The 27,833-nt window shown below is 36.8% G+C and overlaps 2 protein-coding genes across 8 annotated transcripts in view; one reads left to right on the forward strand and one right to left on the reverse strand.

Annotated features, from left to right (window-relative positions):
• The window catches only part of LOC138180572 (cell adhesion molecule Dscam2), a 163,515-nt gene extending 154,538 nt beyond the window's left edge, over nt 1–8,977 (reverse strand). The window contains exon 1 of the mRNA XM_069114569.1: nt 8,623–8,977. Coding sequence (XP_068970670.1) covers nt 8,623–8,749 — 127 coding nt within the window. The 5' untranslated portion in view covers nt 8,750–8,977. The remainder of the gene's footprint in view (nt 1–8,622) is intronic.
• A 7,259-nt stretch (nt 8,978–16,236) lies between these two features.
• The window catches only part of Scgdelta (sarcoglycan delta), a 218,882-nt gene continuing 207,285 nt past the window's right edge, over nt 16,237–27,833 (forward strand). For 4 of the 7 annotated variants that reach the window (XM_069114810.1, XM_069114809.1, XM_069114815.1 and 1 more), the window contains exons 1-3: nt 16,237–16,362; nt 16,550–16,659; nt 21,033–21,199. Coding sequence is in view for 1 of the 7 variants with exons in the window: in XM_069114815.1 (XP_068970916.1) it covers nt 21,176–21,199 (24 nt within the window). In the remaining 6 variants the exon portion in view is untranslated. The remainder of the gene's footprint in view (nt 16,363–16,549; nt 16,660–21,032; nt 21,200–27,833) is intronic. The other 3 variants (XM_069114811.1, XM_069114812.1, XM_069114813.1) reach the window with 3 other exon arrangements.

Raw genomic sequence — 27,833 nt, forward strand, 5'->3', positions numbered from 1 at the left:
CAGTTTTATCTTCGTAGAAAACGAACAACCAGCTCCAAATGAGAATTTTTGCGACTTTACCTGTTAAAATATCTTTTAGCGAATGCTAAAATCTTTTTGCCGAAAACTGTTGAAAATTTGACGAACAAATTCTACAACTTGGCGTTTCATTCTGTATAAGTATCAGATAATAAAATTAGTAATAAAGTCGATTTTTACGCTCTTTTTCAGATAAATTCATTCCTACTCTTATAAAAATTTCAGACGATAAAAATATTCAATATTGCGAGCGTAGCTGTAGGGGCATTAAAGTAATATTTTAATACCAAAATTAAAAATTCAGCGATGGAATTATATAGGCAAATTAGTTAATAAAGATTTCAGTTGAATAATCGATTTCTCTATGCTCAAACAATAAGTACCCAATATTTCTGGTGAAAGGTACTTCCTTATCCCATGCTTCAGAAAATTTTATTTTCAATTTGCATTCCTTAGTAGGACAGTCACGATATAAAATGTCCCACAAAAATATTCGGTTAGATGCCATACAAAAATTTCATGTATATATTGTATGTGTTATATAAAATATTTTTTAATTCCATATCCATTGCTATCGGTACTCTGGCCGATCGTTCGATTTTTTACTTTCTCGAAAATTTGTTAAAACGTCAAAAATTCAACACAATAAAGTTAAATTAAAAACGAAACAACAACGAAACGCAGAGATAAAAAATAATCTGCGAATCGTAAAGACACCATGACGCGGATAAATTCGCGAACCACTATAGCGAAACGCGCACGTTCCGCTTATAATTCGTGTCAGCAGTCCGGAATGAAAGATTCCTTCGAAAAAGCGGCTAACCGTGCACCAGGAGCGGGATTCGATTAGATGGCTGTTTAATTTGCATGCTGGTTTCCGATGCGCGAACTTTCGTCGCGGTAAAATTCGACAAAAAGGCTGGTGCAGCGCTTCACTACCGATTTTCTTCCTCCAATTCTGGCCAAGCTAAATCGGTTTTATTAAACGGATTGTCGGTTGGTGCGCGCAACGTTGGTGGTCGAATAAATTTCATCGATTTGCGGCGAGTTAACCTTGCTTACTCACCGGCATTGATAAAACGATCGTCCCAACAGGGCACGATCGTCGTATCACGAAAAACACGCGCCGTAATGTATCGTTAAATTCATGCATAGAAAACACGCACGCGCGATCTTGGTCGGGCAATTTGACACGCTACGTCGACTATACTCGCCGCAACATATAGGTAACGTTCGATACATTGTTGCATCCTCCGTTGTGTTCCCTCGTTGTTTGCCGCGTTTCATCGTTTTAATTAAAATTAAACTAATTGCTTTCCTATCGAAACGATATGTGGAAAAACGGGAGAGAAAAGTGGACGGGCCAATACGTGGGCAGCAATGTATATAAACGGCAATGAAATGTATCGGTTATAATTGCGTCATTTCGATATTGTTTGCTCGATGGTTCGAATAACAATCGTTTTCACCGTAGATATACATTGTCCAAACATTTGATATGTTTCATGAAATCACATCGAAATACGCGTGAACTTATAAAAACATCGTTTTATATGCGCGTTACGCTAAATATTTCCGGTGTACGAATGTTTCGCAGCGGAACGAGTTTTTTATTTGTTCTTCTTTAGTCGATAATCGTATCCGATTTTTCCCCCATGGGTAACGAAAAGTTGTTCCGTAAGACATCGCATGACGTTCACCGTACAAATATTTCCGGGTTCCAGATTCAGATCGTTGGATAGAAACGATCAGGTTCCTGTTGAATTAGATATCTAATGTATTCAGCTCGCGTTAGACAGGAAATTAAAGTTCACGAGTGACGGGTCGCGTGAACGACTTCCGTGAAATCAACGATTCCCGTTGTTCCACCGCAACGTTTCATCAATTAACTTCTATCGTTGCCGATAGCGCGTACCCTCCAATGATCGTAATCCGTGGAAACGTATTTCACACGGCGAATTACTCGTCACAATCTTTGTTTGCCTCTCTTTTCACCTTTCTTCACAAAACGAAAGAAGAATGAAATATATATATGTATTTGTTCGATTTAAGACGAAAAATATAGGACACAAAGGAAAAGATTGCAGATGCATCGCGAAGATGGCAAAAGATTTAAATTTGTTAAGCAACGTAAAATAAGATAAGTTCCGTTGCATCTTTCGTCGATGGATTAAAAGGACCAAGAATTTATCCATCGCGTCGTGGAATACACCGAACTATCGACTTTCAAAAGCATTCGCACGACTTTATAATTCCTCGTACATCCAAGAGTTAATCCTTTAATCCAATAACGATGAAAGCGACGTTCGGTGTTCGAACGCACTTGAATTGAAATCGGAAAAGGCGCCTCGAGATCCTTCGAAGCTGAGAACGATAAGGAGAGCTTCTCAAAGGAATCTGAGAGAAATGGAGCGGTTGCTCCATTTCAGCAGCCGTTCAAAGAAGAATATAAATGCTAAGTGTCCACTCTCTTTCTTCCATCTTCTCTCTCTCTCTCTCTCTCTCTCTCTCTTTCGCACTGTGTCTGATATTCTTTCTCGTTTCGAACGTACAAGCGTCTCGACACGTCAAAATGACAATCGATACTTCTCCAGGATGAGACACGGATCTCTTTGTCGGGTCTGTCTCGATTGACTCCTTGGTCATGACTGAAAATTGTGGTGAATCTTAGATAATTTACAAAATTCTTTAACGCGTTTTTTTCCAGATTTTTTAATATCTTGCACACAACGTTGAAATGGTTCGCCTACTTCCATATAACATGTTATATAATGCAGTTCTTATTAGAAATAATTTGTGATCAGCTACATACTGAGTGTTATAATTTATCGCACTCAACCTAGATAATTTTACTTTCTTTTTCTGCTTTGTACGATTATATTTAGAATAAAACGTAATAAATAACAGTTTAACATGCCGAACCAAAAATGATGTATACATTATATATAAGACAAGATTTTAAGAACTTAAATCTAATCACGTATCTCAACCTTTAAAAGTACCATCCCCTTAATTTCATAATTAAGTTATAACTTTACTCTCTGTCGTGATACATTTTCATGACTTGAAAAAATATAACGAATCTTTTATAATAATAAATACAGGACACTTATTCCATGAAAAGTGGTAGTGTAATAAAAGAATAAAATTATTTGAGTGCTTCGCAATGGATTTAATACTTTATATTATTATTGTAATATTAAAAATATTAAAAACTCTATGAATATGATTGTTTAATTTTATCCTGGCATTGTCGGTCATTGATCGTCCCCATGACGCTACTGGGGATCAAATCTACTGTTGATTATCACTAATCCTCACTACATTCAACCTATTAACCACTATACATTTTTTATTTAGGAGAAGTTATACTTTGTTAAATAGAACAGAGTGGGTACTTTAACTATTTAATTAAGACTAGAACTACCGACAACTAATCCTGTCATTGAGTTTGACATTAAACGTTCTAAAGTTATTATATTATAGTATATAGTATATAATATTATCGCAATGTTATATCTAAGGAGCGTGAAGAATAACTCGTATCGTATTTGTTTCACTTCATTAATTGTACCAAAATGAAGTCTTACCGATGACAAAATTAAAATGATTTCCTTGGATATAAGCTTCTAAGGGTTAATAAAGCAAAATGTTCCGGGCAAAAACCTTACGTGTTCTTTTGCATGTTCTATGGCCTTGTTTCATGCGAAATTGTTTCTCAAAATCAACGCCTGCTCCTGTAAACGATTAATCCTCTCAAAAGACAATTATTCCTCCACGCTTGACATAGCGACGCCTTCTCCATTAGTGACATTAGGCGGCTCCCATAGTCGATCCGTTTCAGAATTACCCATCCGCCACGTTGCTGTTAACTTCTCTCTCTCTAATCGCCTTTGACGGTAAATCGCTTGCACGATGTCAGGGTCAGAGGGTCAATAAAATTCCAGGGAAATCGACGATCCTAGCCGGTTAATCACAGGATACCGCACTGCTTAAGTTCCGTTTCGAACAAATTAGCATACTGGCACGTTTCGACCGAAATTTCATAGCCGCGATAATAAAGCCGGCCAAGTTGCCACGCGATGCGATTAATTCAAGCCCTTCCGATTCGATTTTAACATCGTGGAAACCTCCGAGGAGGAAATTGACCTGGCAATTTTCACCGCGTTAACTTTCCGTTCAGGCTTCGAAAATTGATCGATTCGCCGCCGATGCAACGGCAAATCGTGCAAACTGATATGATCCATTGGTATTTTAATAAGCACCGATGAAATTCCGAATGATGAAAATCTACTCGCGAAATCGTCGAGAACGATCGCGATGAACACCGGGAAAATTGGAACGAACATCGCGGTGTATCGATTCGGACGAATTTAACTTTCGATTCGACGTAAACGTAGTTGGCGATCCGTGAAACGGCAAACAGTAACGTCGGGAAACTCAAAAGTTTTCCGTGTATAGGATAAAAGATAAGTTTTTAGAATATCTTAACTATGTGACATTGTATCTATATATACATACACAATTTTGTTAACGGTGTACCGCGCACCCTAACCACTAAACGAAACGCAAATAAAATGTTTATGTATGTAATAATTGAAAGATATGATTTTATTAAGATAATCTCCACATCGAATACGTTCAGGCTAACTAATTGCTGAATAGTCTTATTATTAGTCTTTCCATGACAGAAAATTATTAATATGTAATAGCCTAAGATAAAAATATCAGGGTGATGCATATGAAATATCTCTCTCTTCAAATAAACCTGCTATCCCATATGTATATAAGGGTTGCTTTAAAGCGTCATATATTTAATCAAGGTAATTTTTTATGAGGTAATCCAGTAAACACAGAATGCAGTACTCTATCACAGTACTTCAGGACTAAGCAAACATCGCCATTAAAAATGAGTCATATGTTTTCTATAGTTCCTTACTATCATCTATCACTTGAAAAATAGCTATAATAAACATTGAAAAAAGTTACCGGAAGCATCGTTTAATTTATTATCTAATAGATTGCACCGAATTCCGAACATCTTATAAAAACAACAAAATCAGGCATCTACTAGATCGTTGAATTATTTCAAACGGCGTGCAAACAAATCGTTCGTTTAACGTCCTGACGGTGAAAAAAAAGGATCCACTCGTACGCGGTATCTGCTTCCGTATCCGCAAACGTTTCGCTGACCCCGATTCGGTAATGCAAATAACAAGATAAATTACAGAGTAGGCAAGCTCGTTTCCATGTTAAAACACGAAACACGGGTCGGTCGAACCGAAGACACGGGTTTGATATCGACGTCGGTCGATCGCGTTTACCCTTGCCCCGATCTTCCTCGTTTCGGCTTATTCAGTAGCGATCCTCTCGAGTCATAGTCGTGACCCGGTTCTTGCTATTCAAAAGTTAGGTCCGGAAGTTAGGTAACTTTACATTCGGGGGTCGACCGTCTGCTGGACAGATTAATTTCGACGATGCAGTCGCGTAATACGCGTACGTGTCTCGCCTGATTTTCAAGCTCAGATTGGTAAGGGCCGACAACCTAAATCGAAAACTAAATCGAATAACTAAAAGTCACTCAAGCTCTACTTTCAGCAATTGTGGTCAGTCGATATGAAGTTTGATCAATTTGATGGTATTAGTAAATTTCGGCGATCATGCACAATTGAATTAATATATGAATTGTATTGAATTAATGCGAGTACTAATAAACTTTAAATCGATAGAAATACTCCTGATTGTTAGCCGAATCCGTGATACTTATAGCAAATAATATAGTATATAATAACGAAACACAATACTGCCACATCAATCGGTAATTTACATGTATAATCTGGAAATACCATAGAAAGATAAGTATTGCTTTTAATTAGTAAATCATTAAATACTTTAATAAAATTCATACATTATTACTACAAATTGATTAAAATGTTCAAATATTGATGGGCAGATATACAAACGCGTATCTTTCGAACGCATGTATCGTCGAAGATCAGATTTCATATTTTAGGTTTACCACATTTTCTTATATCATCAAATTTAACTTCGTTCGGTCATTAATGCCATTTGACTATCTTCCGTTCCAACTATTATATTTCCATTGTGATTATATCGGTCTTATTTCGTTGTATACGTTTTACGTATTAATTTGCTACCGATACTGGTATAGGGTTTAGAATCGTATCTCATTTCGACCGGTCGATTTCGACACCGCTTGGACAGACGGTCCACAAACGCCATCGATCAAACGTCCTCCTGCGATCCTATCGCCCCTGGCAGAAGGGAAATGGATTTCATTGGCAGGAGATCGCCGATGTTCCTGTCTCTATTCACAGTCTATCTACGGCCGACTATTATGATAATTAACTTGCAGTTTTGGACGACTGAAATGTACCTAATCGACGTTGACGAGCCACGAAATATCTTTGATTCTTAGGACTCGAATTTCCTACAACTCGACTTTACAATGTTTATATTCTACCTTAGCAAAGGTAAACTTGCACAACATACGGATATACGGTGGAAATCGATGTAATATCTATAACGTGGATTCGTATAAATTGCATGTTATAGCGTTTCCGTGGTATTATAACGTGATGTAAACAGATAGATTGAACGTAGTTCTCCCTGTTAGGAGGCGAGTACAATACTCACCTCTTGTTTATGTATACATCTGGTATGTATACATACAGAGAAAGTAATAATAAAGTAAGTCATAAAAGATGCGATCTTATTTCTTATACATGAATTGGTCAATTTTGTCCAACAATTTACCAGTTAATAATATTACTAAAAAACAATTTCTCATTCAATTCTCATTTAAAGACGATTACTACAAATTGCACAGAAATACTTTACAACTTGTAGTACCGCAAAATGAAGCAAATGTTTTCATTTGTGGACAACCTGAGACATCTACTAAAACAGTCAGAGGTTTGAAAACAAAAACCGAACGCAAACGAAGACAAGGTCGATCAACAGTAACTGGAATAGCTTGTAGACGATTGGTAGCAGGATTTCATTACCCATTGGCTATTAAACTTGCATAACGAAGCACATAGCGTCCTTCGTGCAAGTGATCTGCGGGGGTGAACGTCCGTGCCGTAAGTTGCAACCTGGCCCTCCATAAATCCGGCAACGATTTCAGCCGACGCGACGGAAGCAGTTTAAATTTTAGAGAAGCACGCGATAAACTACGTCAGTACGAGGGACCGTGCGTTTCGACGCGTGTAACACGCCGAAAGCAAATATTACGACCACTTTATCGACCACATTTTTCTACAGATCGTGCCTCTGGACAACCTAACGAGTTTATCGCTGTTTAAAATAATTATTCTTCCAACCTATTCAACGTATGACCCAACTAGAATTTTCTATAATCATAGCCCTCGCAAATTATTTGTAGCAGAAATGAAACATCATATGTAAAGATATGAGATTTGTAAATAAAGAAATAACTATGTCCAAGAAACTAGAAATTCGAATGACGAATGACGAATTAACTCGTCTTCTTTAGCTAACAGGTTAGTAAGTGACATGGTTAAGTAGGTATTGTAGAATGAAAAATTTTGGTTATTTGTTACGAGTGAGTGAGTTTTAAATGCTACAGATGCATGGAAGAACCGAATGCTTGAAATTGCACGTTTTTATCGTGTCTCGGCGGTTGATCAATTAAATAATCCATGAAATTGGTATGTGTCACTACACTGGAAGTCAAGGAACCGTATCGGAACAAAACTGAAAATGTTCGACATAATTATTCTCGTTGTTTGCGATAATCGTATCCGTTGTTCAAACTACACGGTATCAACGAGTCGTAAAAATGGCAGCTGCCAGTCTAGCTTCGAATTCCTCCGAGGTTGTTCCTATAAAGTTACCGAGATTCGTTGAAACTCGAGTCACGGACTCACCGGCCAAGTTCGTTAGCTTTTTCCTCATCGTTTTGCTTGTCCGGAAACGAAGGTAGATTCGTTTGCCTGCTACGGGAAGTCTTATAAAAACTTCCCCCTTTCTTTAGATTCGTATTTAACCCGGCGATTTGATAACGTTCGAAATAGAGACGAGAGAACCGAACTTAAACCACTCGAACGTGGCACAGACCGGTGCCAAGTTTCAAACGAAATCATCTTCTTGCAAACCGAATCAAGTCAGGGCAAAAAGAAAGGTGCTTGCAAACAACCCATCAATCAGAGTGAGTTTCCCGATGAAGCCGATTAAATTCCCGTGAAAAAGGATTCGACGATTGGAGCATCTCTAAGGAGCCATCTCGTCCTGCAATTGTGCTAATTCAGAGAGAATTTGGCGTAGTCAGCGAATCGAAACGAAGGTGTCTGCTACGACTATTTAGTCGATCGCTCTTATTCGTCACGTTACTGCTTTCACAGCAAGATCTATCTCTCTTACGACACTTCCAAAAATGAAAAACGATGTGCTCCGACAAACAGTCGAAACTATACGATAAATAGTATCCTACATTTGTACTCTATGCGACGTAGTTTCTTCTCGACCGATACGACTTCTATTTTATACCCAACATTCGTTGAAGGAACAAACTTCAAATTAACCACGCCACGCGTGAAAAAGTAAAAAAGAATGACTCACCGTTCATCAGGACGACGACGATCCAAACAAATAAAACGATCGATGCCACGTGGCGTACAGAATCGACGAACAGATAGCGGCCCATCCTGATACAGCGTCGATCCTCTTCCTCGCGTGTCGCGGTCATCTGGCCTCGAAGAAGGGGTAGGTACTTGCGGATGGAATGTGTACCACCGTTCACTCTGTCCCCACGCAGAGGCGGGCTCTTCTGCTTGTTGTCGCTTCTCTAAATGCCTCCTTTCGATGTTCAACCCTTACCCATTCAACAATGAACGCACAACCCTGTGTGCCTCACACGAAATTCAGTCTCTCGAGCACTCGCCGCGCCGGGCGCCAGTGAGAGACTGTTCGACTTTCGTGGCGCGCGACAGGTTCCCGCGGTGATTCGTGGTTCGTGCGCAGCCGGTTGTCCTCGACCACCCTCGGCTTTACTCGACTCACACTCAGGCATCTCGCGTTCTCGCCGTTTCCGTCGAGGTGGCCACAGCTACCGACTCAGTTAGTCTATGCACATACACACCAGTGAAGGCCTAATTGTAAGTGCTCGCAAGTATACGTGTGCGCTGGGGTTACGAGAAGCTCCGACCGCAGCTCAGGCTGCGCACCAGGGAACCACCACCTCTGCCAGCTCTCCTGCTTCGTTCCATAACGTGATCCAGGTACAACTCCTCCCTCGTCGCGCCCTTGTCCGCCGAACATCGTCCGTCTATCCAGCATGGACCAACGAGTCCACGCTCCGTAGAATTTCCACTGCGTACACCAACGGTATGGCCATCGCTACCCAATCCACTCCCGACACCAACCAGCATCGAGCAGAGACCTCAAAGAGCGAAGGGACCACCAGAGCGGAGCAGCCGGTCGTAACCTTACGCCAGCGTCATGGGCGCAAATTAAATAGAGTGCGGCTTATGCCGCCGATTAGCCACCCTACCTAGTATGGGACTCCAGGCCTGCCGTTGCATTCAGGTTCTCGCTGGAACGCTTATAGAGGAAGCGTTTGCATTCTGAAAACGAGTTACACGTGTCATGTGTGGTTGCTGTAATGATCATCGTTATTCGATGTCGCGTTCACGTGTCGATATAAAATTAAGTAGAATAATAATATTGCAAAGGGAGGTTACAGGGGATTAAATATCGTGCAGCAACAAGTAATGAAAAAACATCAAGGGTGAAATTGAGAAGTAGTAATGCTCGAATAACAACAGAACGATAAGTGATATTACATTCGTGTTTCTTTTTAAAATTGTAAACTTTCTAACGAAGAAGAAATGCCATGCAATATCACGTAAAAAATTCAACTAATTAGTGATAACATATATATATATGTGGATGCGCTTGATACGATGATACATAAGCGCATTAAATCGAGATGAGAATGTGATATTACGGCGTAAATTATTTTCCAAGATTTCAGAATCGGCTTTTTAAATGTCAGAGGCAAAGATAAGCTCGATTATCGATAACAAGTGACCTCGCCTAGCGTCAAAGAGCGACGAGGATCGTTGTACCACGCGCCGTTGGCGCAGCTATAGGCGTAAATTAAATAACGATCGTACGTGTGATCGGCTGCTTCGGTCACCAACCTGCGGTCTTGCGTTCTTTCACAATATCATATGCATCGAAAGCGTTTGGTACCAGCCTTTTAAAAAAATCACAGAATCTATCGTGCGTGAGCGAAATGATGGGCGTAAGCGAAAACGAGAACATGTTTTGCCTTGTTGGTTAAACGCTCGAAGTAACGAATAAAACGTTATAAGCGATTTAACGTATTTCGTGATTATAAACCGTATGTGCAATGAGCGATACTCGTAACAATATAAAAAGCAAATTTGATGAAGTGAATAACGTAATCAATAGAAAACAATTTCATGATGACTGCTGCCTTTAAACAGTTACGATACAGTACGGAAGAGTGCATTGTTTTTTTTCTCTTTATTAAAAATGTATAAAATCTGTAAAATCAATTGAAATTCATCATAGAATGGAAGCATACTATCAAATTGATAAGTCTAAAAAGCGGAAGAAAAATACTATTGTTCGTGGAAGCGAAATTTTTATAGAAATCACAAAAATGTGTACCTTCCAAACGGGAAAATATCTCTTCCTGAAAATAATCTTTAATGGAAAACATCCTGGTAAAATCGGTGCATGATGGTTGATGTGACTTGACACTGCAGTACGATTAAAGAGCCATGGCATACACGACAGATTAACCCCTCTTTCCGATGTTCCGCTTCCGTAAATCCTTTGGCGTTTGCGGCTTCTGAGCTACGTGATTAAGTTACCACTACTTGACTTTTGATGTTGCCCCACAAACTTTCGTCTTATCAGTCCATCACAATTGAGACTCGCCGGAGGGCGGAAATAAGTGAAAAATCAGAAAGCTTATTCTTATTTACGCGAACGTGCACCCAAGCAACAAGCACTCGACGTACAGAGGGTATGGATAATATGCATCTAAATAGATCATGGAAACTTTTAATCGAGTTATTTAAGCAAGCCCGAATGGGGTAGACAAAGAAGCGACTATAAAAGACTTTTCATCTCTCGGTTCCCTCTCCTCTCTGATTCACGAGATATCCGCCAGTTTTTAGAACACCTTTTCACAAGAAAGAAGAAACGAGCATCTCGCAAACAATTTCAGAAGCTATCGTTTGATTCGCAAAACAACAGCAGCCGCTATTATACGAATAGATTGGCAAGCGGTTTTTATTGGAAACTGATACGTCGAGCAGCTTTTTGTCGAAACGAAATCCATTGGTGCAGGCTTGAGGCACGGCCAGCCATGCAAATTGTTTGGAACTGTAAGCGCAACAAGAACACACATATCCAGGATCATTTGCGGCTAGCCCTCGTACCACGATCACCTTGTTTCCCCTATTATTTGTTGCGAACGATCAGGAAGGAACGACGCGCGTAACCGCCAACGTCTCTCGACTCAGAGGAGGTACAGCAAGCCTCGAGGGCCAACGTTTAGCTATAAATTAATGTCAAAGAACGCTAGTGATTAATCGATCCATTTGGTGATATATCGTTTACGCTTTGCTCGCGATTCCTCCAGATTAAAACAGTGAAGAATGGATAAATAAGGCACGATCATATCCCTATGATCTATATCCTATATGAATGGAACGAGTGATAAATCACATATTTTCGGAGATTTTTACAATCAAATGTTTAATAGATAATTGTTAGGTTCAATAAATAAAAAATTAATAATACCTTTGCGAATGATGGATGTTTGGAAAGACAGGACGCCTATTTTGAAGATTAGTGGTCTTGGAATTTTTCTTAACTGCTTTTGCCTCATTTGTAGGTTAATATTTTTGCAATGATCTCTGTGTTGAATAACATGCTATAAAAAGATATAATTTAACACAATTTAATCATTGCTTGGTAATCGATACAGACCACTTAAAATATATTGTGTATATATACAGACATAGATATATCCCGATTAACGTTGTCAGAATTCCTTAAAAGATATATTGATTTTTGTTCCGACAATGACTCAGACATGGCAATAATATTCATAAAACAATGAAGTCTATTTATGTATTTCATTCAAATATTTGAAAATCACGATCGCTAAGATCGTAGTAAGGTCATTCATTGGTAGATAACATAGGAGGATATCATTTTCTATGAATCCTCCTCCTATGAGACTCCTATGAGTTATTCATAGGAGTCATTGGTAGATAACATAGGAGGATATCAACAGTACATTAAGATCAATTGATCATTCGAAGATCATTAAAAATATATTTGTTACATGTGAAATTAATCACGTCGACATATTAAATATATTGTATTATGAAACGAAGTACATTGTTTTGCAAATCCCACTGATCTTGGTATGTGAAAACCACATTGGACTTTATGAAATACGTTGGAAAATTCTATCTGAAGTCACGACTGTCCGATATTCCCAGTTTGAATCGAACCGATATACGCCGAGGATATATACCATCGACTCGTAACGAAAGCAATTTGCTAGATAGATATGTATGTACACGCGTGTTTTGAATGGCGAAAGAGCCGAGTGTCTTGTATATTGTGAGATACACTTATGTCCGCCAACAGCAATCAAAGTGCTAATCGAGCTTTTGAATCAATTCAAAGGATTCAGTTTCGTAGCGGGCGGAAGTTAAAGCGAACTTCCACTCTCATCGAAAGGGTTATTCCAGGAACAAGTAATACACATGCGAAATTCTACAGGACGATCATATCAGAATTGCTGCGATGCAAAATAAAGAGCCAATGTTTTTGTCAATAGGCATCTTTTTATCAGACACCAGGACCAATTTACGCTACTGCTTAAAAATATCCCAATATGTTCATCTTTGACAAGATGTATTATACTTTAATTACAGAACTATGGACAAATCAAACTACGATGATTTCATTCTTCTTTAGAATCATTAGACTGAGGATATTTATGTAAATTTATATTTTTATACATGTAATTTATATATGGTACGTAGACAAACACTTGTCTTTTTACTAAATATTATAACGAGTACTATATTTTGCATATTTTATATATTTTTCGCATATAATGTGTATCACATGCATTTTTGCATCTTCAAATTTCCATAAATGCATATAAATTTGTAGTCTACTATAATCGCAGAATAATATTGGCAATCACCATAGCTACATATAATAGTATATTATAACCCGATTAAATTGGTTTTTAATAGCCAATGTACAATAATAAAATTGGTCTCTGTAACTATCAAACCTTATAGAACTACAATTTTGTTACTTGATAAATAATTTAGTTTCCTCCATTTTTGACTACAAGATATAATTAATTATGAAGAGTATTTTATATTGATAGAGAGGCTTCTTTTGTTAAGTGATTTTTAAATAGCAGACGTATGTAATAGTATACATAGGAAATAATAAAATGTACTATTACCATGGGTATTAAAAGATAGTTTAATGGGTAATTTAGTTTTATAGCCTGGTGATTCCATGAAAAGGTAGTAAGTGTTACTTTTAATTACCAATTCATCATTAATTTGAAAACTGGTAAAGTTCGCATATTGCTATTATAAATGAGTCAATGCATTGGGATATTCATGAACAGCAGCATTAACAATATATACAACATTTTTCAATTATTTTTACTCGCTAGTATCACACTGACAGAGTATAAATGTAGGTAAATGTCTATAACTTTTTCAATCCTCAGCATTTCGCAAGTAGTGAAACGTTTTGCTTCAGTGCACGACACCGATGCATGTAACGCTGGAAAAGACGGAAATGGGAGAGAACGTAAATTCGAGGAAACGCTATTTCTTGAGAAAGCAGAGGGCTTTCGTGAAGTGAGGTTTCGTATAACTGAAAATATAAGAAGAATAGATGTCACTGTGCACTGGTTCTCGAATTTCCCAAAATTATTGACATTTACGTGGTTTTCCACTTTCGATATTTTTTAATATATCTTTTAGATCCTTATTTTATATTTATTTTACATCGTCATATTATGATTACATGAGATTAGGATTAGAACTAGAATTTTCTAGAGCGAAATCATTACAAAATCTCAGAAGTTATTTTATCGAATCCACCATGACAGTTACTTTAAATAAAGTAACTGTCATGGTGGATTATTTTAAATTGTAACGGCAGATTTGGATTTGTACAACATCAAAAGTTTAGGTTAAGTCTTGCAATAATTATGATATTGTTCAGAAGTAGCTAATATGTTGTGGTTTTTAAATTTTTAAGTAATGGCTATACATTGTACATTAAAATCTCTATTCATTAATCTCTATTAGTATACTGGACATGTCAATCTCTGAATAATATATACATACAATATAATACATACTATATACTTCCGGAGGAAGTAAAGAAAGCTATGTTCTTCTTGAAGAGCTTCTTTCATCCATTCTAAAATGAATAATATGCAATCTGTACGTATTTAACTGGATACCGACAGAATAATAAAATAAGTTTAATAGTACACTCTCAATATGCGCAATCTCTAACACTTGAATGCAACTGGATGAAAATACGAGCTTTAAAATAATTCGAGGCGCACTCTGTTGCGTGAATATCATACTATTTATTATCTAAGCAGTTTCAAAGTGTGATCTGCTACCTATAAGAAGGATATCTATAATCACGATGATATTATCACCAGTGAGATACGTCTGTGATACAATCATAGACAAGGTTCTGTACCTCGTCCGTGACAATACATGCCTTATATTGTGTAAGACTTCGTTGGTGATAAGACTTTATTCTGAAGTACCGATCGTGCAAAATGGCAGAGTTTGCCATCTATGATCTAGAACAGTGACAACTACATCAATGATAGCGTACCATTGATTATTGAATTCTGATAGTTGAGAATTTATTGCCATTGACAAAATTGATTGTAATTAATCTTATCTATGATTCCATCAATAAGCATACATTTCATATCCTTGATAATTTCTTTCTTATCTTCTTTCTTTCCTTTTCCTTTTATTTTCTTTCATATAACTTCCCTAAAAAGTTGTTCGTCCATATGTGTACACAATCCTTTTATTAAGCAAAAATCAAAGCGTCAAAAATTCCTTATACCTATTTGATCTGAAAATGCCATAATTCGTTAATTAAGCTAATATTTGCAGTGTGCAATATTTTAATTTCTCCCGTCGGTTTTAATTGAAAAGAAACTGCGCCGCCTCAACCAATCAGGAATCAGTAAGACGAGCATTTGGCGGGACGAAGCAAATAATCTCGGAAAGTATGGCGTTTGGATGTATCAAAACGTTTGAAGTGCGTAATCTTCATTGTGTAAATAGTAATTCTTCACCTTTTATAAACCATTACCAGGTTTGTTTAAGTAATACACATTTATTTAATAGTTTGTCAAACAGTGTTATGTCGAAATTAAATAATTTTCCAAACTTGTTTCGTTCGTTGATTTCCTACTTGATTGTCAGAACCACCATTAGCTTGCATTATAAACCTTGACAGAGACTAGAGACAAAATTAGAGTTTATATATTGCTGTATTTTATTAACATAATTGGTGATTTTTTTTATAGAGATTATTGATTGATTATCAAGATCACTTTATTTATGTTGATCTCGCTTTCCTTCCATGATTTTTTCGCTTTTCTCTTTCCACTTTTCTTTCATCTCTTTACTCATTTCGACTGCTTTGTCGTTTCTTTTTCTCTTCACCTTTCTTGACATTTCTCCTTCCTGCTTCTTCCCTGTTATTATAATATATATAATCACAATCTTCCTGTTTCCATCTATTAATCAGTCTTATTTAATCAAATTAAATTATGGCGCGTGTATTACATTTCTACAAGAACCGATGTATTCACGTTTCAAATCCGTAAACAGTGTTCATTCAAATTATATTAGCTCAGTTCTGTTTACTTTCTACATTTACGTTCGCACATCAGTCTAAAATATTATTTCTTTGTTTGAAACATGATACGCTTACTAATGAAAACATATCCTTTCCTGGAATTTGACGACTCTTGACGCAGGCCTGATTTACCGATAAATACCCCCCCCCCTTCCCCGCCAAACACTCCACACCGACCGAAATTCGTTTGGTAAACCGCGGCGCGGGGTTATTCCAATGTCGACAGTCGGAGCGATTAGACGTACATATTTCGTGTCACTCCGTGATAGGTATTCACCTTCCTATTACGTAGGATTTTTGTAGTGATTCTTTGACCGCCCAAACCCAGGTTATTGTTAATTTCGTTCAATTAACGTACGTTTTTACTCAATAATTTATTACAATCTATTAATTGATTATATTTTTTCTTTGATTGTCACATTTGCTGGTAGCTCGTATTATAAGCTTCCAAGACGTAACCTGATCTTGATCGTTGTTCCTTATTTATATAATTTGTTCTTCTCATATATATATTTTAATGTTTCGATCTTCTTTTGTACAGATTATTGTTTGTTTGCGAGGAAAACTTTCAACTATTAGAGGGATGCCACGATATCCAAAAGGACGCCATGACGATTGACAATGAATTTGAAACCATTTAATGGAAGTTTGGTAACATTTAATTTATTCTAATAAAAACAAACGTATTTGTACGTTTGTTTTCTTCTTTTCTGCATAATTGGTAATATTTATTTAATATTCTACCGGGATGCATTTTCAATTAGTAATACGTAATATTAACGTAACGAATACGTAATGTGTCAAAATTTTAAATAACTTCACGATTTATTAAAAATACTAAGATGAAATTAGACAGAATCAGAGAAATCACGTCTTTTCATTTCGAATATGTTAAATTACTTGTGTATTTCAAACAAGTTTGTACACGTTCTGCGCATCGCGTTTTTTTCATATTGCGCAGCTTTGTTTAACGGATAGAAAGACCAGTATGTATATCTAAAACTGTAATGGCGGACATTCAGTTCAGCAAGCAATTTTTACAAATGACTCATATTGTACAATAGTCATAGTAGATATTTGACAATAACAGGAAATACTTTATAATGTATAATAATATTTAAAAAAATATATATATATATTTCTTACATTCTTGATATATTTATTAATACAAGGAAAATGAATAATAATTAGTTCGTAGTTTTAAAAAAACAGTATTTTCATAAACAAACAGTCGATATAAAAAAGAAGAAAAATATGAAAAGCAGTATTTTTCTTTCTTTCCTTACCCTTTATCCTCTAATAAAATTTTTCTTTCAGAGAATTATTGTGATCGCGCGCAATGCGATCGGTATAGAGTCAGTGTTTGGTGCGTAATAATTTTTTTATTCTATTATCCCAAATATTTCATTCTATTATCCCAAATTTTTTCAGCAATCATTACTGTATTTTTCGGAACAAATTATAATAATCCATATTTTGTTAAAGGTTTTTGATTCCTTCCTGTTCTCTGGAGAATACATAGTAGCATCCAGTTCTCTGGTGCTTCAAAAGCCAAGAATGTAAGTAATTTTGTATTTTCATTTAATTCTGTTCTTTGTATTTTACATTGTATTAATTAATTGTATTAATTAAAAAATAGAAAAATAAAAATAAAATTAAAAAATAGAATCTGATTAAATATTTGACAAGTTTTAAACTTTTTAGTCTTAAATTGAATATTGTCTATAAAATTCTATGTTTAATAGAGATTAATCTTACATTAGTTTAAATTTTCCAAATAATTAAGAGCAAATTATAATATTCTATGTTTTGTTACAGCTTTCTTCCTTGAGATTACATGGCTTCTCCTTGATGACAGTCTTCACGATGACCTTCCCTGGGCTGCCACAACATCGATGACTACGTTCTTCGCAGCTTATCGTGAGTCGCATGCATTTTTGTTCCTCCGGTCACTCAATCATGTAGGATGAAAGGTCCGAATCAACACGGGTGATTGTTTGTATTATGTAGAATTTTTTGCGAGTACAGTGACCGCGGGTATTTGTTATATCCGTGAGTAGTAACATTTCCTTTTTCTATCCATTATGTATTAGTTCAGGATAGGTCTTCTTGCACATCGCGTATTTTCTTATATTAATGATACTGACAAATTTTATATTAATATCAATAGTGGTACTAACTGACACAAACGATGTTATATTAACAATGAATTTGAATATTTGTGATTGAAAATATGTTCACTATAATAATAACTTTTACAGTGCAATTGCAATGACTTAACTAAATATTTCGTAATAACGAAGACGGATACCCTCCGACTTCCTTGCATTAAAAATTGCGATTATTGCATACCAAACGATAATGATAATAATAAGTCAGTTTTTACTTCACCTTCTATTTCTTGATGGCATTATTTCAAAGGATTTTTAATTGTTCGTCCATCACTTTTGATTTTGGATATTAATTTAAAATATACATATAGAGATATTAAAATTCAATTCTGTCGTATAAAATTGTATTGAATTTTATGTGCAAGAAGAAATTTCGCGACAGGCAAATTTTGTAATCAAAGCAACAAGTCTTGAATATTGCTTTGTTCTTTTATAAATGTGCTTTGACGAAGGGATTGCCTGAGGTTGTTTGCATTAATATTTAATTTTGAGTCAATTATTAAATAAATTTCTTATTCAGTGTCAGTTTGTCTCTTTTGTACTGGAATTTCGATAATTCATAATGTCAATTATTTGAATAAATCAATATATTGCATTGACTCTACTTATGCAGTTTGCTGTAAATAAATTCAATATTGATATTTTGATAATTTATTAAATTAATAAAGTAGAGTCTAAAGTGTTAGTAATTGAGATAAAATCCGAAAATGCAAAATGAAGAAAAATTAGCCCGTTACAGACAAAATGGATACACTAATGCCCTTTTTAGTTAGGATTTTCAGGTTTAACCCTTTCCGTGTTCATTGTCAGGACCTTACGCACATGCCCAGGTGCTACTTGGGTGGGAGAAAGGCAGTGAGCACGATGACCATTGATTTTATAACAATTTGTGAGCGACTGACGATGCGTTAGCGTATCGTGCACGACGTACATTCCACATAGTGTGTGTGGTTAGGCTGTGGAATTGCGTCGTTTTAGTTTATATTCTATTTGCTGTAAATGTAAGTAATAAAGAATAAAGTCACACAAATATCGTTCCAATCACAACCTATGAAAACAAGGATTTGTTATTAAATACAACGAATCACAGATATTAGTATTATTAATTTTCTTGTTAAATTCTAATAGAAATTTCGTATCATCTATAATTTCTTAAAAAAATTAATCACAGTCTTTGTATTATGAACATCTGTAATTAAAATAGAGATTTATTTTTATTGTGTTGTATGCAATGGTCGCTAGCCTTCGTCAGTCGATTTCAGGAAAATGGTACGTAATATTAGAGTGTGCATGTTGTATGTCAAACTCGGGTGTCGGAGGCGTCCCGGGACGTTCTCTCTAGTGTAGGTCCTTGCGCCCGAGTGTCATGTGTGAGAATCGTGGAGTGAGTGTGTTGGTGTGCCCCTTTTGCTATTTTTAAATATAGGGCTAGGTAGGATAGGTAATATACCTTCTGGTGTGCCTGTTCATTAATTATAAGTAGGTAGGGCCGGGCAGGTTGGCACAGTCTTTGGTCGGGTAGGCGCGTTTTCGCGTGTCCAACCTGTTTCAGGAAATTTCATTTGAAAAATCGACGGCAAAGCTGGCACGAACGAAACATGCCATTTGCCTTCGGCTTCGCCCATCGATTTTTCGAATTTCGCGGTCGTGGTTGCGAGTTGGTTTCGAAACGAACGTTAATATTGCTCGAGCATGCACATGCGAACGAACAGCGATCACTATATGATCGTTGTTTATCCATGTGCACTTGGATCAGCTTCCGCGATTTATGTTTTTATTTGTAAGTTATATTTTGGTTTTCGATTTAGAAAGTCTCGAGCCTAGATATAAGTTTCAGCGGGCATTGCGCCCGAAGAGGCCCGGCAAATTGCCATAGAAGAGGGCAACTACTAATGGCTTTCCATCCTCTGGATCATCCAGAGCATGGAAAGACATTCTCGTTATTACTTTGTCACTGTACTCGCTTGTAGTATTTGTAGTAGTATTAGTTGTGATTGATTTGTTAGCCGACGTACATGTCGGCTCATCGTCATATTGGGTTAATCGCGATCTTTGAATTAGCGTTGCGAGGGATTAATTACGGTTTGAGTATTAGTATTAAAGTTGCAAAAATATTTCGCGGCCTTTTATTAGAGTCACGGGAGCTTGTGGGTTAAATAGAGTTGCGAAAAAATGATAATCATACTTCCCTTAGTGTTGCGAATTATGACACCGCGATTGTCTTTAACAAGTTTGATCATAGATCGATAGTTTTATCTTAGAAAGTAAAATACATATTAAAACGTATCTTATTTTTTATCATTTAAAGTTTAATTTAGAAATGTTACTTTTTATTTTTTTCTTTTTTTTATTTTAAATAGCAAACTAATTATTATTGCAAATATTACATGAAGCACTCTTCGCGACTTATACTGTGGATTTTCTATGTTGTGTATATTTGAATTTAGTATATTAGCGTTGCGAGAAGGAAAATATATTCCACTCACGGTTTATGGTTCGGGATTATGTCGAGTGGATAATGATTCTATTTTGATGGCCTTTCTGGCCACTGATTTGTTCTCTTTTTAGTATCTACCCTCCCCCCCCCCCAAATTATGAGAGTGTTTGTTAATGAAAATACTGTTAAATATGTTTGTTTGTTACTGTAATAACGAATATATCTTAATTATTGCTATTTTTTAATAGCGCAATATTTTGCATACACTTAATTTATTGAAAGACATAAATAAGAATTCAGCCTATCTTTTTAAAACTGATAACAGTGAATGTGCGTTATTATAGTCTTATTTCTAAAATAAATGCCCCTAATGTCTTCTTATCAGCTGTTTTTTAAGTACTGATGCAATAAATAAGTATGTTCCAGATTTACTAACTTGTAGGAAGTATCTATTACATATATGGAATTGTAATAATGTCCCAAATACGTGCGAAGAAGTGGCTCAAAAGTGGAATGGATTACAGAAAACGATTAAAAGAGAAGAGACAAATATGGAGGAATGATGTTTAAGCCTCTACTATTGGTAATTAATTATAAGTATTGCATAGAATTGTACTAATTTTTTTATAGTTCGAGTTTATTTTAAGATCCATCATAAGATCAATGGAAAAAGACTTTATATTCTACATAATGTTCTACACAATTTTCTTCCCTTTATGATATTTAGTTTTTCTTACGGGTATAATTCCCATAAATAGATCTTCAAATTCTTGTATAGATAGGACTTACAGAAAAATCTTCAGATTTATGATTTTGTAGAGTTTATAAAGAAATCTTTAGGTTCCCAATAGGTAGGATTTTTAAAAACTCTTTGAGATTCCTTATAGGCAGGATTTGATAAGATACGATTTGATATATAGTAGATAAGATCTATAAAGGCATCTCTATATTTCTGGTAGATAGAGTCTATGCAAAATCTTTTTATTTCCCTCAAATTGGTTTAAATTCCAGTTTGTTTCTAAAATCTCTAAAGGACCAGGGTGATGTTTGAGTAGATTAAATAAGGGAATGTAGATGAATAGTATTATTCTTTAGAAGATTATTATATGGTATACTATATACTATACCATGTTTAAAAATTTAGAAAGTCTTTAGTACACTGCGGATTTATAAGAAATTTTAAAGTCTAAATTACATAAAATACACATAATTCGAGAAAATATATAAAATATATGTTGTATAAAGCAATGTATAGCTTTTTATAATATTAGGTAAACCAATTTTCTACCGAGGTTTATTTTTTTAATTATATTCTCAAAAATATGAATTTGCATAAAAATCCGCTTTGTATTCTTCACAATTTCGTAGTAAAATTTAATTTCAATTCCAACCTACGTAATTGATGTTGCAAGTTTCTTCTATGAATTATTAAAAAGTTCATGAGATACCTCTTCTATGTTTTGTACGTTTATGAAAGGGAGATCTTTTCATAGTTACTGGCTTTATCGTTTTCGACACTTTAGTTGAATTGTTATTATATATTATTGTAGCAAATCATAGAGGACATATAACAGAGTTTATGACCCCATGTCGGTAGCCCTATAGAATGTCTTTGGTCAAAAACGATGATCAGGTCAATCACGATAAGGACCAATGGTCGGTATAGCAGGAAAGCGCGCGCGGCATGTGGTAAAGCTCGGCACTTGGCACTTCCGAATCTAAGTGAAATTAAATGTTATAAACTGAATTTTGTTAACTAATATAGTAACTTGTTGTTTTTTTTAATTATTTCACCAATGATTCATTAGAATTGTTTAGTTTAAAGGTTCTTAGAAGTGCACTGCTATCAATTTCATTCTTTAAATTTTATTTCATTTTATTTTATATGCTTTTATAATGTGTGTCAATACGATAAATATTTAAATGAAATTTTCGTTTTTATAGTTTTAATTAATTTGCAGTTACATATATTTTAATCAACTATCTTACTGAATACGTGTGATTTATTGAACAAGTAACATTAACTATGATTGTTTATCGAAAATAATGTCATTGCTATTTATTATTTATTCTTTATTGAATTTAGAGTGTCGAGACTTGTCTCATTTCACTACATATATTATTCCTATCTGGTGTAGTATTTTGTTAAGTTTCGATGGTTGACTGTGGAGGGTCGCCACTATTGCATTTTTCGAGACTCGTGTATCGGTAATAAAACGATTCATGGCGCGTAAATTCTGCACGTGAGTCGTTCATTTCTACGTAACAAGTTCTTGGTGTATTTCGAAGGTACTGTAAAGATTGTTCTTTATTATCCCATTAGTGTTTTACGCGCACGCAATGTTCGTTTCACGTAGAACACATAGTAATATCCCATAGGGTGTACGACACTCGATTCCCTCGGTTTTTGAAGTTGGCACGGCTTGTCGTCAGTACGTTACCAGGCAAATTCGATTTCCTTTCGTCGTAAACATACGACGAAAATGTGGCATGGTGAATACGTTGTATGCTATTACGATTTATTAAGGACTCTCGAATGCCTGAAATTTCTCGAAAACTGTAATTTATTTTATACAGTTTACGAGTCACTCACGCATTGTTTTCCATCTCGCGCAAATGGAAACGTCAGAGTTGCGGTCATAGTAGTTTCAATGTCTCTGGAATAGCGACATTTTCGTTCGTACCTATCATAGCACAAGGAATGTCATGATGAGAATGGTAAGTGTTCCTCAGCGATATCTGACGTTTCTATGCAGTTACGGGTGTCGGGATACATACTTTGTAGTGTTACATTTGTAACATGGTAGTGTAATGTTCCATGGGTAATACGAAATGATCTTCTAGAAATAAACTAACAGCATTTCTATCGTTCTTTATAATTATTTGCAATTAAGTCTGACTTATGGTTTCCTTATTAGCCTCATTTTTTCTTCCCATTCATCCTCTGCATTTCTGTGATCTTTAATTGGTATCAACGACTTTCGCGCATTAACCTTTGCACGTGAGATCAGTTAGATCTAGATAGATCCTTGTATTTAGAAGTTTAATTAAAAATTATAATATTAGTGGATATTTTATAGCGTAATTCTTACGATACAAATATGCTTGTATTTTCTACCACTATGTAGCTTCGAAGCGAATTTAGTCGGTTTAAAAATTTATCAACGACATAGTATCAATTTTTCTCCTACTATCGATGTAATCTTTAGTTTCTGTTATATACCTTCAAGGAAGATTCATTTAAAAAAAAAGAGCAGAAGTTTCAGCATAGCCCTCGGGACTGTTGGACCAAACATATCTCAGCATGAGCTGGACGCAAATTGGCCCGCGATCGGTATTCTAACCCAGACTCATCTATCGGTCAATCAATCTTCCCCATTCACTCGTTTATTCGCGCGGTTCGGCAATTCTCGAACGTGTCGCTGACCAAGATCGATATTTCCAAATTTTCGTATCCGGGTATATCCCCAGGTCTTTGATCCAGAATAGCGCGCATACTGCGGGACTACATTCGGGATACGTGCTGGAACGAGTAATTCGTGGTTCGGCAGAGTTTGACAGTTTGCTAAAAAGCTCTCTGTACCCGCAGGAGGTGGTTGGCAGTCAGGAGGATGCGTTATGCCGATGTATCGGCGTGCACGTTCTCATCTATGTGTCTCCTGTGCGGGATCCGATACGAGGGTACGAATCTCCGCGTTCTAATGCTGGGTTCACACTGAAACTTTTGACCGTAAAGAGACGATTAGCGTATTCGAAATTAAATGTTTGTCGTTCATTTTACACGGTCTCACGATTCTATCCGATTCTAATCCAATTAGTAGCACCATTTCGTTTCGTAATTTGTTCCTGTGCATTTGTGTACGATATCGATTGCTATATGATTATTATGATATATGATTATAATTTGATCATTAAGTGACACTTTTAGGAGTCGAGGTGAAAAAGAGGCTGACAAAGGGATTTTGTGAGATATCTTCAATAGTCAATTGACCGATCGTAATGTGATTTCCGCGGTTTCGGATAATAGCCTTAATGAAAGAACATATGCTGGAAGTAGTACGTGGATCGATATAATGATGTGGATCAAAGTATTAAGCTTCTTTTCGCTTATCTATTCGGCTATGCGTATCGAAAACTTCAGTTTTGTTACGACTGAAATATCGAAAAGTGGCAAGTTATGAATGTTGAGCACGTTGGAAAGGCGCGAGATGTTATAATTAATAACATGGCGAGGTCCATATTTAATTAACAGCATCGTATCCGGTGTGGAATAATTAAACCATAATTAAATCAATATACCCGTACTCTATCAATATTGGCGAGGTTTTGCTAATTATCAGGTAACACTTGCAGCAATATAGGTGGCAATCGATGTGCTAGGCCGATTACTTGTACGAGCGTAATGTTGAACGTTTTTCCGATGAATGGAGTTTAATCTAATGCGAGAATCTGCATGCGGAAATTTATCCTTAGGAGAGACACCATTCCGATATTCGATGCTACGTGAGAATGTGGCTTAAGCTCGTACTCAGCCGTATGTAGGCGCATAAACGAGCGTATTAGCGCTCGTCCCCGGTCTCGTCCGTGAATACTCGCACACGGACCAAACACACAAGCCCAGAGATCCTACGAATATTTGAGTAGCGAATGTCTAAGCAGCATCGGATATCAACTGGCTGTGTGCGCGTTGTTCCGACAGCGAGTGGTGACGTGGGCGAAGTTAGTTTCGCGAAGCCGATGAGTAAGGGGAGGAGACACCCCGTGTTCCTCTGTAAAATGACATTCGTTTCGCGCTAAGCCTCCGTCGTTATATAAGCGAATTGTGAGAAGATTGGGAGGGTTAGTTAGCTGGAACTTTGTGATCGCAACTCTTTTCTCAAGATAACTTCCTCGGTAGCGTTCGATTCGGCAAATAAAGACGAACGATAAACACATGGCCGGAGAAGCAGCTATCTTTTAATTACCTTGGCTTGCGGTAAACAACAGTAGGAACATCTTTTTAATTATGGTTTATTATGACGGAAGGGTCGGTGCGGTTATTGAAGAGAAACCAACGTGGAGAAAAAAATTTGTTGTGGTTGAAGGCATGGTTGAAGTAGTTAGCTTCGAATAAAACAACGGGAAAGTAGAGGCAACCAGGGTTTTCGTACGCGATATTACCGCACGCTTCGAGTTTACGTACTGAGCTGAAACAAGGTGAGAGCTTTCGGGGCTCTCGGTGAGCTTTAATTTAACTGCTGCATACGTCAGACATATTAAAGATACTAACTCTCGGACTCTTATGTAGCCTCGGCGGTGTTAACCGGTCCGTAGTTCCTGGAAACTGGCTCTTCCGAGGCCCTTATGAAATTTTACATCGGGCTAGCATTACTTGAACACCCCCTTATCTGATACCCTTAGAATTTTAAAAGAAAGGTCACCATCGAATAACTCTATCAATATATTAAACGGGAGACTTCGCAAAGGGTTACTACCACTTTCATTCAAGGTACTAGTTCGAAGAGATCTACGGAGGGGTTCGGTAAATTTACAAAGTCTTTCTTAGGTAGAATTTGATCGAAGAGACGTAATCAATTCCCGGAAGAAAAAATTACGTTAAACGCAGCGTGCTAATGGTAATTCGTTGCGAAGTCGGTAATTAGAAGTTTCCCGCGGTAATGTTAAAGCGATTGGAGCGGGCGGTTACAGGCATGCATAGTCTGGTAGAATAAATTCAGGAACAGTCAGTCCCCTTGGTTTCGAAACGAGATTAGAATGGTAACTTTGTTCGCCAATCAGCTGGCTCAAGAATTTCAACTCCACCGAAGTGGATTTCTCCAGAATTAAGGTTACTCTTGTTATACGCTCCGTTTGTCTCGATCGAAATAATACCGCCCGCGCGCCCAAGAAACCTGAATAGAAGACGTACAGCACGCCGCAAGTTCGATTTATTTGGCCCCGTTTACACAACCCTTACACGTTATTCCTCGGAACCTCGCCTCGTCAAATCGTTCCATCGAATTACAACGTCGAATTACGAAACTCGATTCGTTCTTCCGGCATGTCGTCGCTCTTATCTTTTCCTTGTTGTCTTGGCATCGCCACTAATCGACTCATAGTATCGGCGCGTCGCGTCTTTATTAAGGGATTCCGCGCAGAAATTACTTTTATCGTAGCGACATCCGGAGAAAAGCTATGTAAGATCATACAACTGAAAGTTGGTGCGAGTCATAAACGGCAGAGAGAGTGTGCCACTCGATTATGGAAAATCCCCTGGTGTCTCGTTCTCCGCCTGTGATATCGGCGTCTTTCCCCCTGTCCTCGTACACATTCGAGACATTGCGAGCAGACCGGATGTCTTACGTGGATCCACGGGTTGGCATACTCGCAAGTGGAGCAGGCATGGCCGCGAGGAGGTGTAGAGGGATGGTAGAAGAGAAGGAGAAGGTGGAGGAAGGGTTTGCACCGGAGGACGAGGAGAAACGGGGTGGCGGAATCAGAGGAGAATGGACCACCCCCTGTTATCAGCTTGGAGCCAGCCGCCTTCCCAAGCCGACAAATTACTACATCCCCACCATCGCTATTCTGGTACCAAATCAAGCTCCATACCGGACACCCGTGTCTCTCCGTGTCCTTTACTCTCAACTGAAAGATTCACTGCCCTGATGCTTCACTCGATGGAGCCTCGTATCATGGCTTACAACCTGAAAGAGACATCAAACAATCGCCATCTTATTCTATCTAAACTTCTTTCTCCTTCGAAACAATTGATGGTGTCGGAAGACAGCCCTATCGATAAGAATCTATTTCTTGTCTGCTAATGTTGCCACGAGTCTCGTTTGGTTTATGCAATTATCTTCTTTGATATCTTTATATTGGCTATAGAAAAAGCGAATGGAAGGTGTCTGTGTTTAGTTTGTTGTTAGTCTTCTTTTTAAGGGTCGCGCTAGAAAATTGTACAAGTACCAATATCTATGGTTATTAATCCATTATTTTCCTCTAAAATTGTTGCAAATAGCATTCGCAACTGTTCTCTGGATCCTTGTATCTTGGATCTTTATCTCGTGCAATACAAAATTCTAATTAGTTAATTATTTCTCTAACGATCTGGATCAATTAACACGTTCAACGAACAAAGTTTTTCTTTGCTCGCTAAACGTTCGTTTCCATAATGAGATGAAAAAAAAAAAAAATAGATTTCCCAGGGACGATAGAGCAATTGTAATACCTTTTCTTGT

This window comes from Bombus flavifrons, chromosome 6, assembly GCF_040668555.2.
Source record: "Bombus flavifrons isolate JBK064 chromosome 6, iyBomFlav1_principal, whole genome shotgun sequence".
Lineage (NCBI taxonomy): Eukaryota > Metazoa > Arthropoda > Insecta > Hymenoptera > Apidae > Bombus > Bombus flavifrons.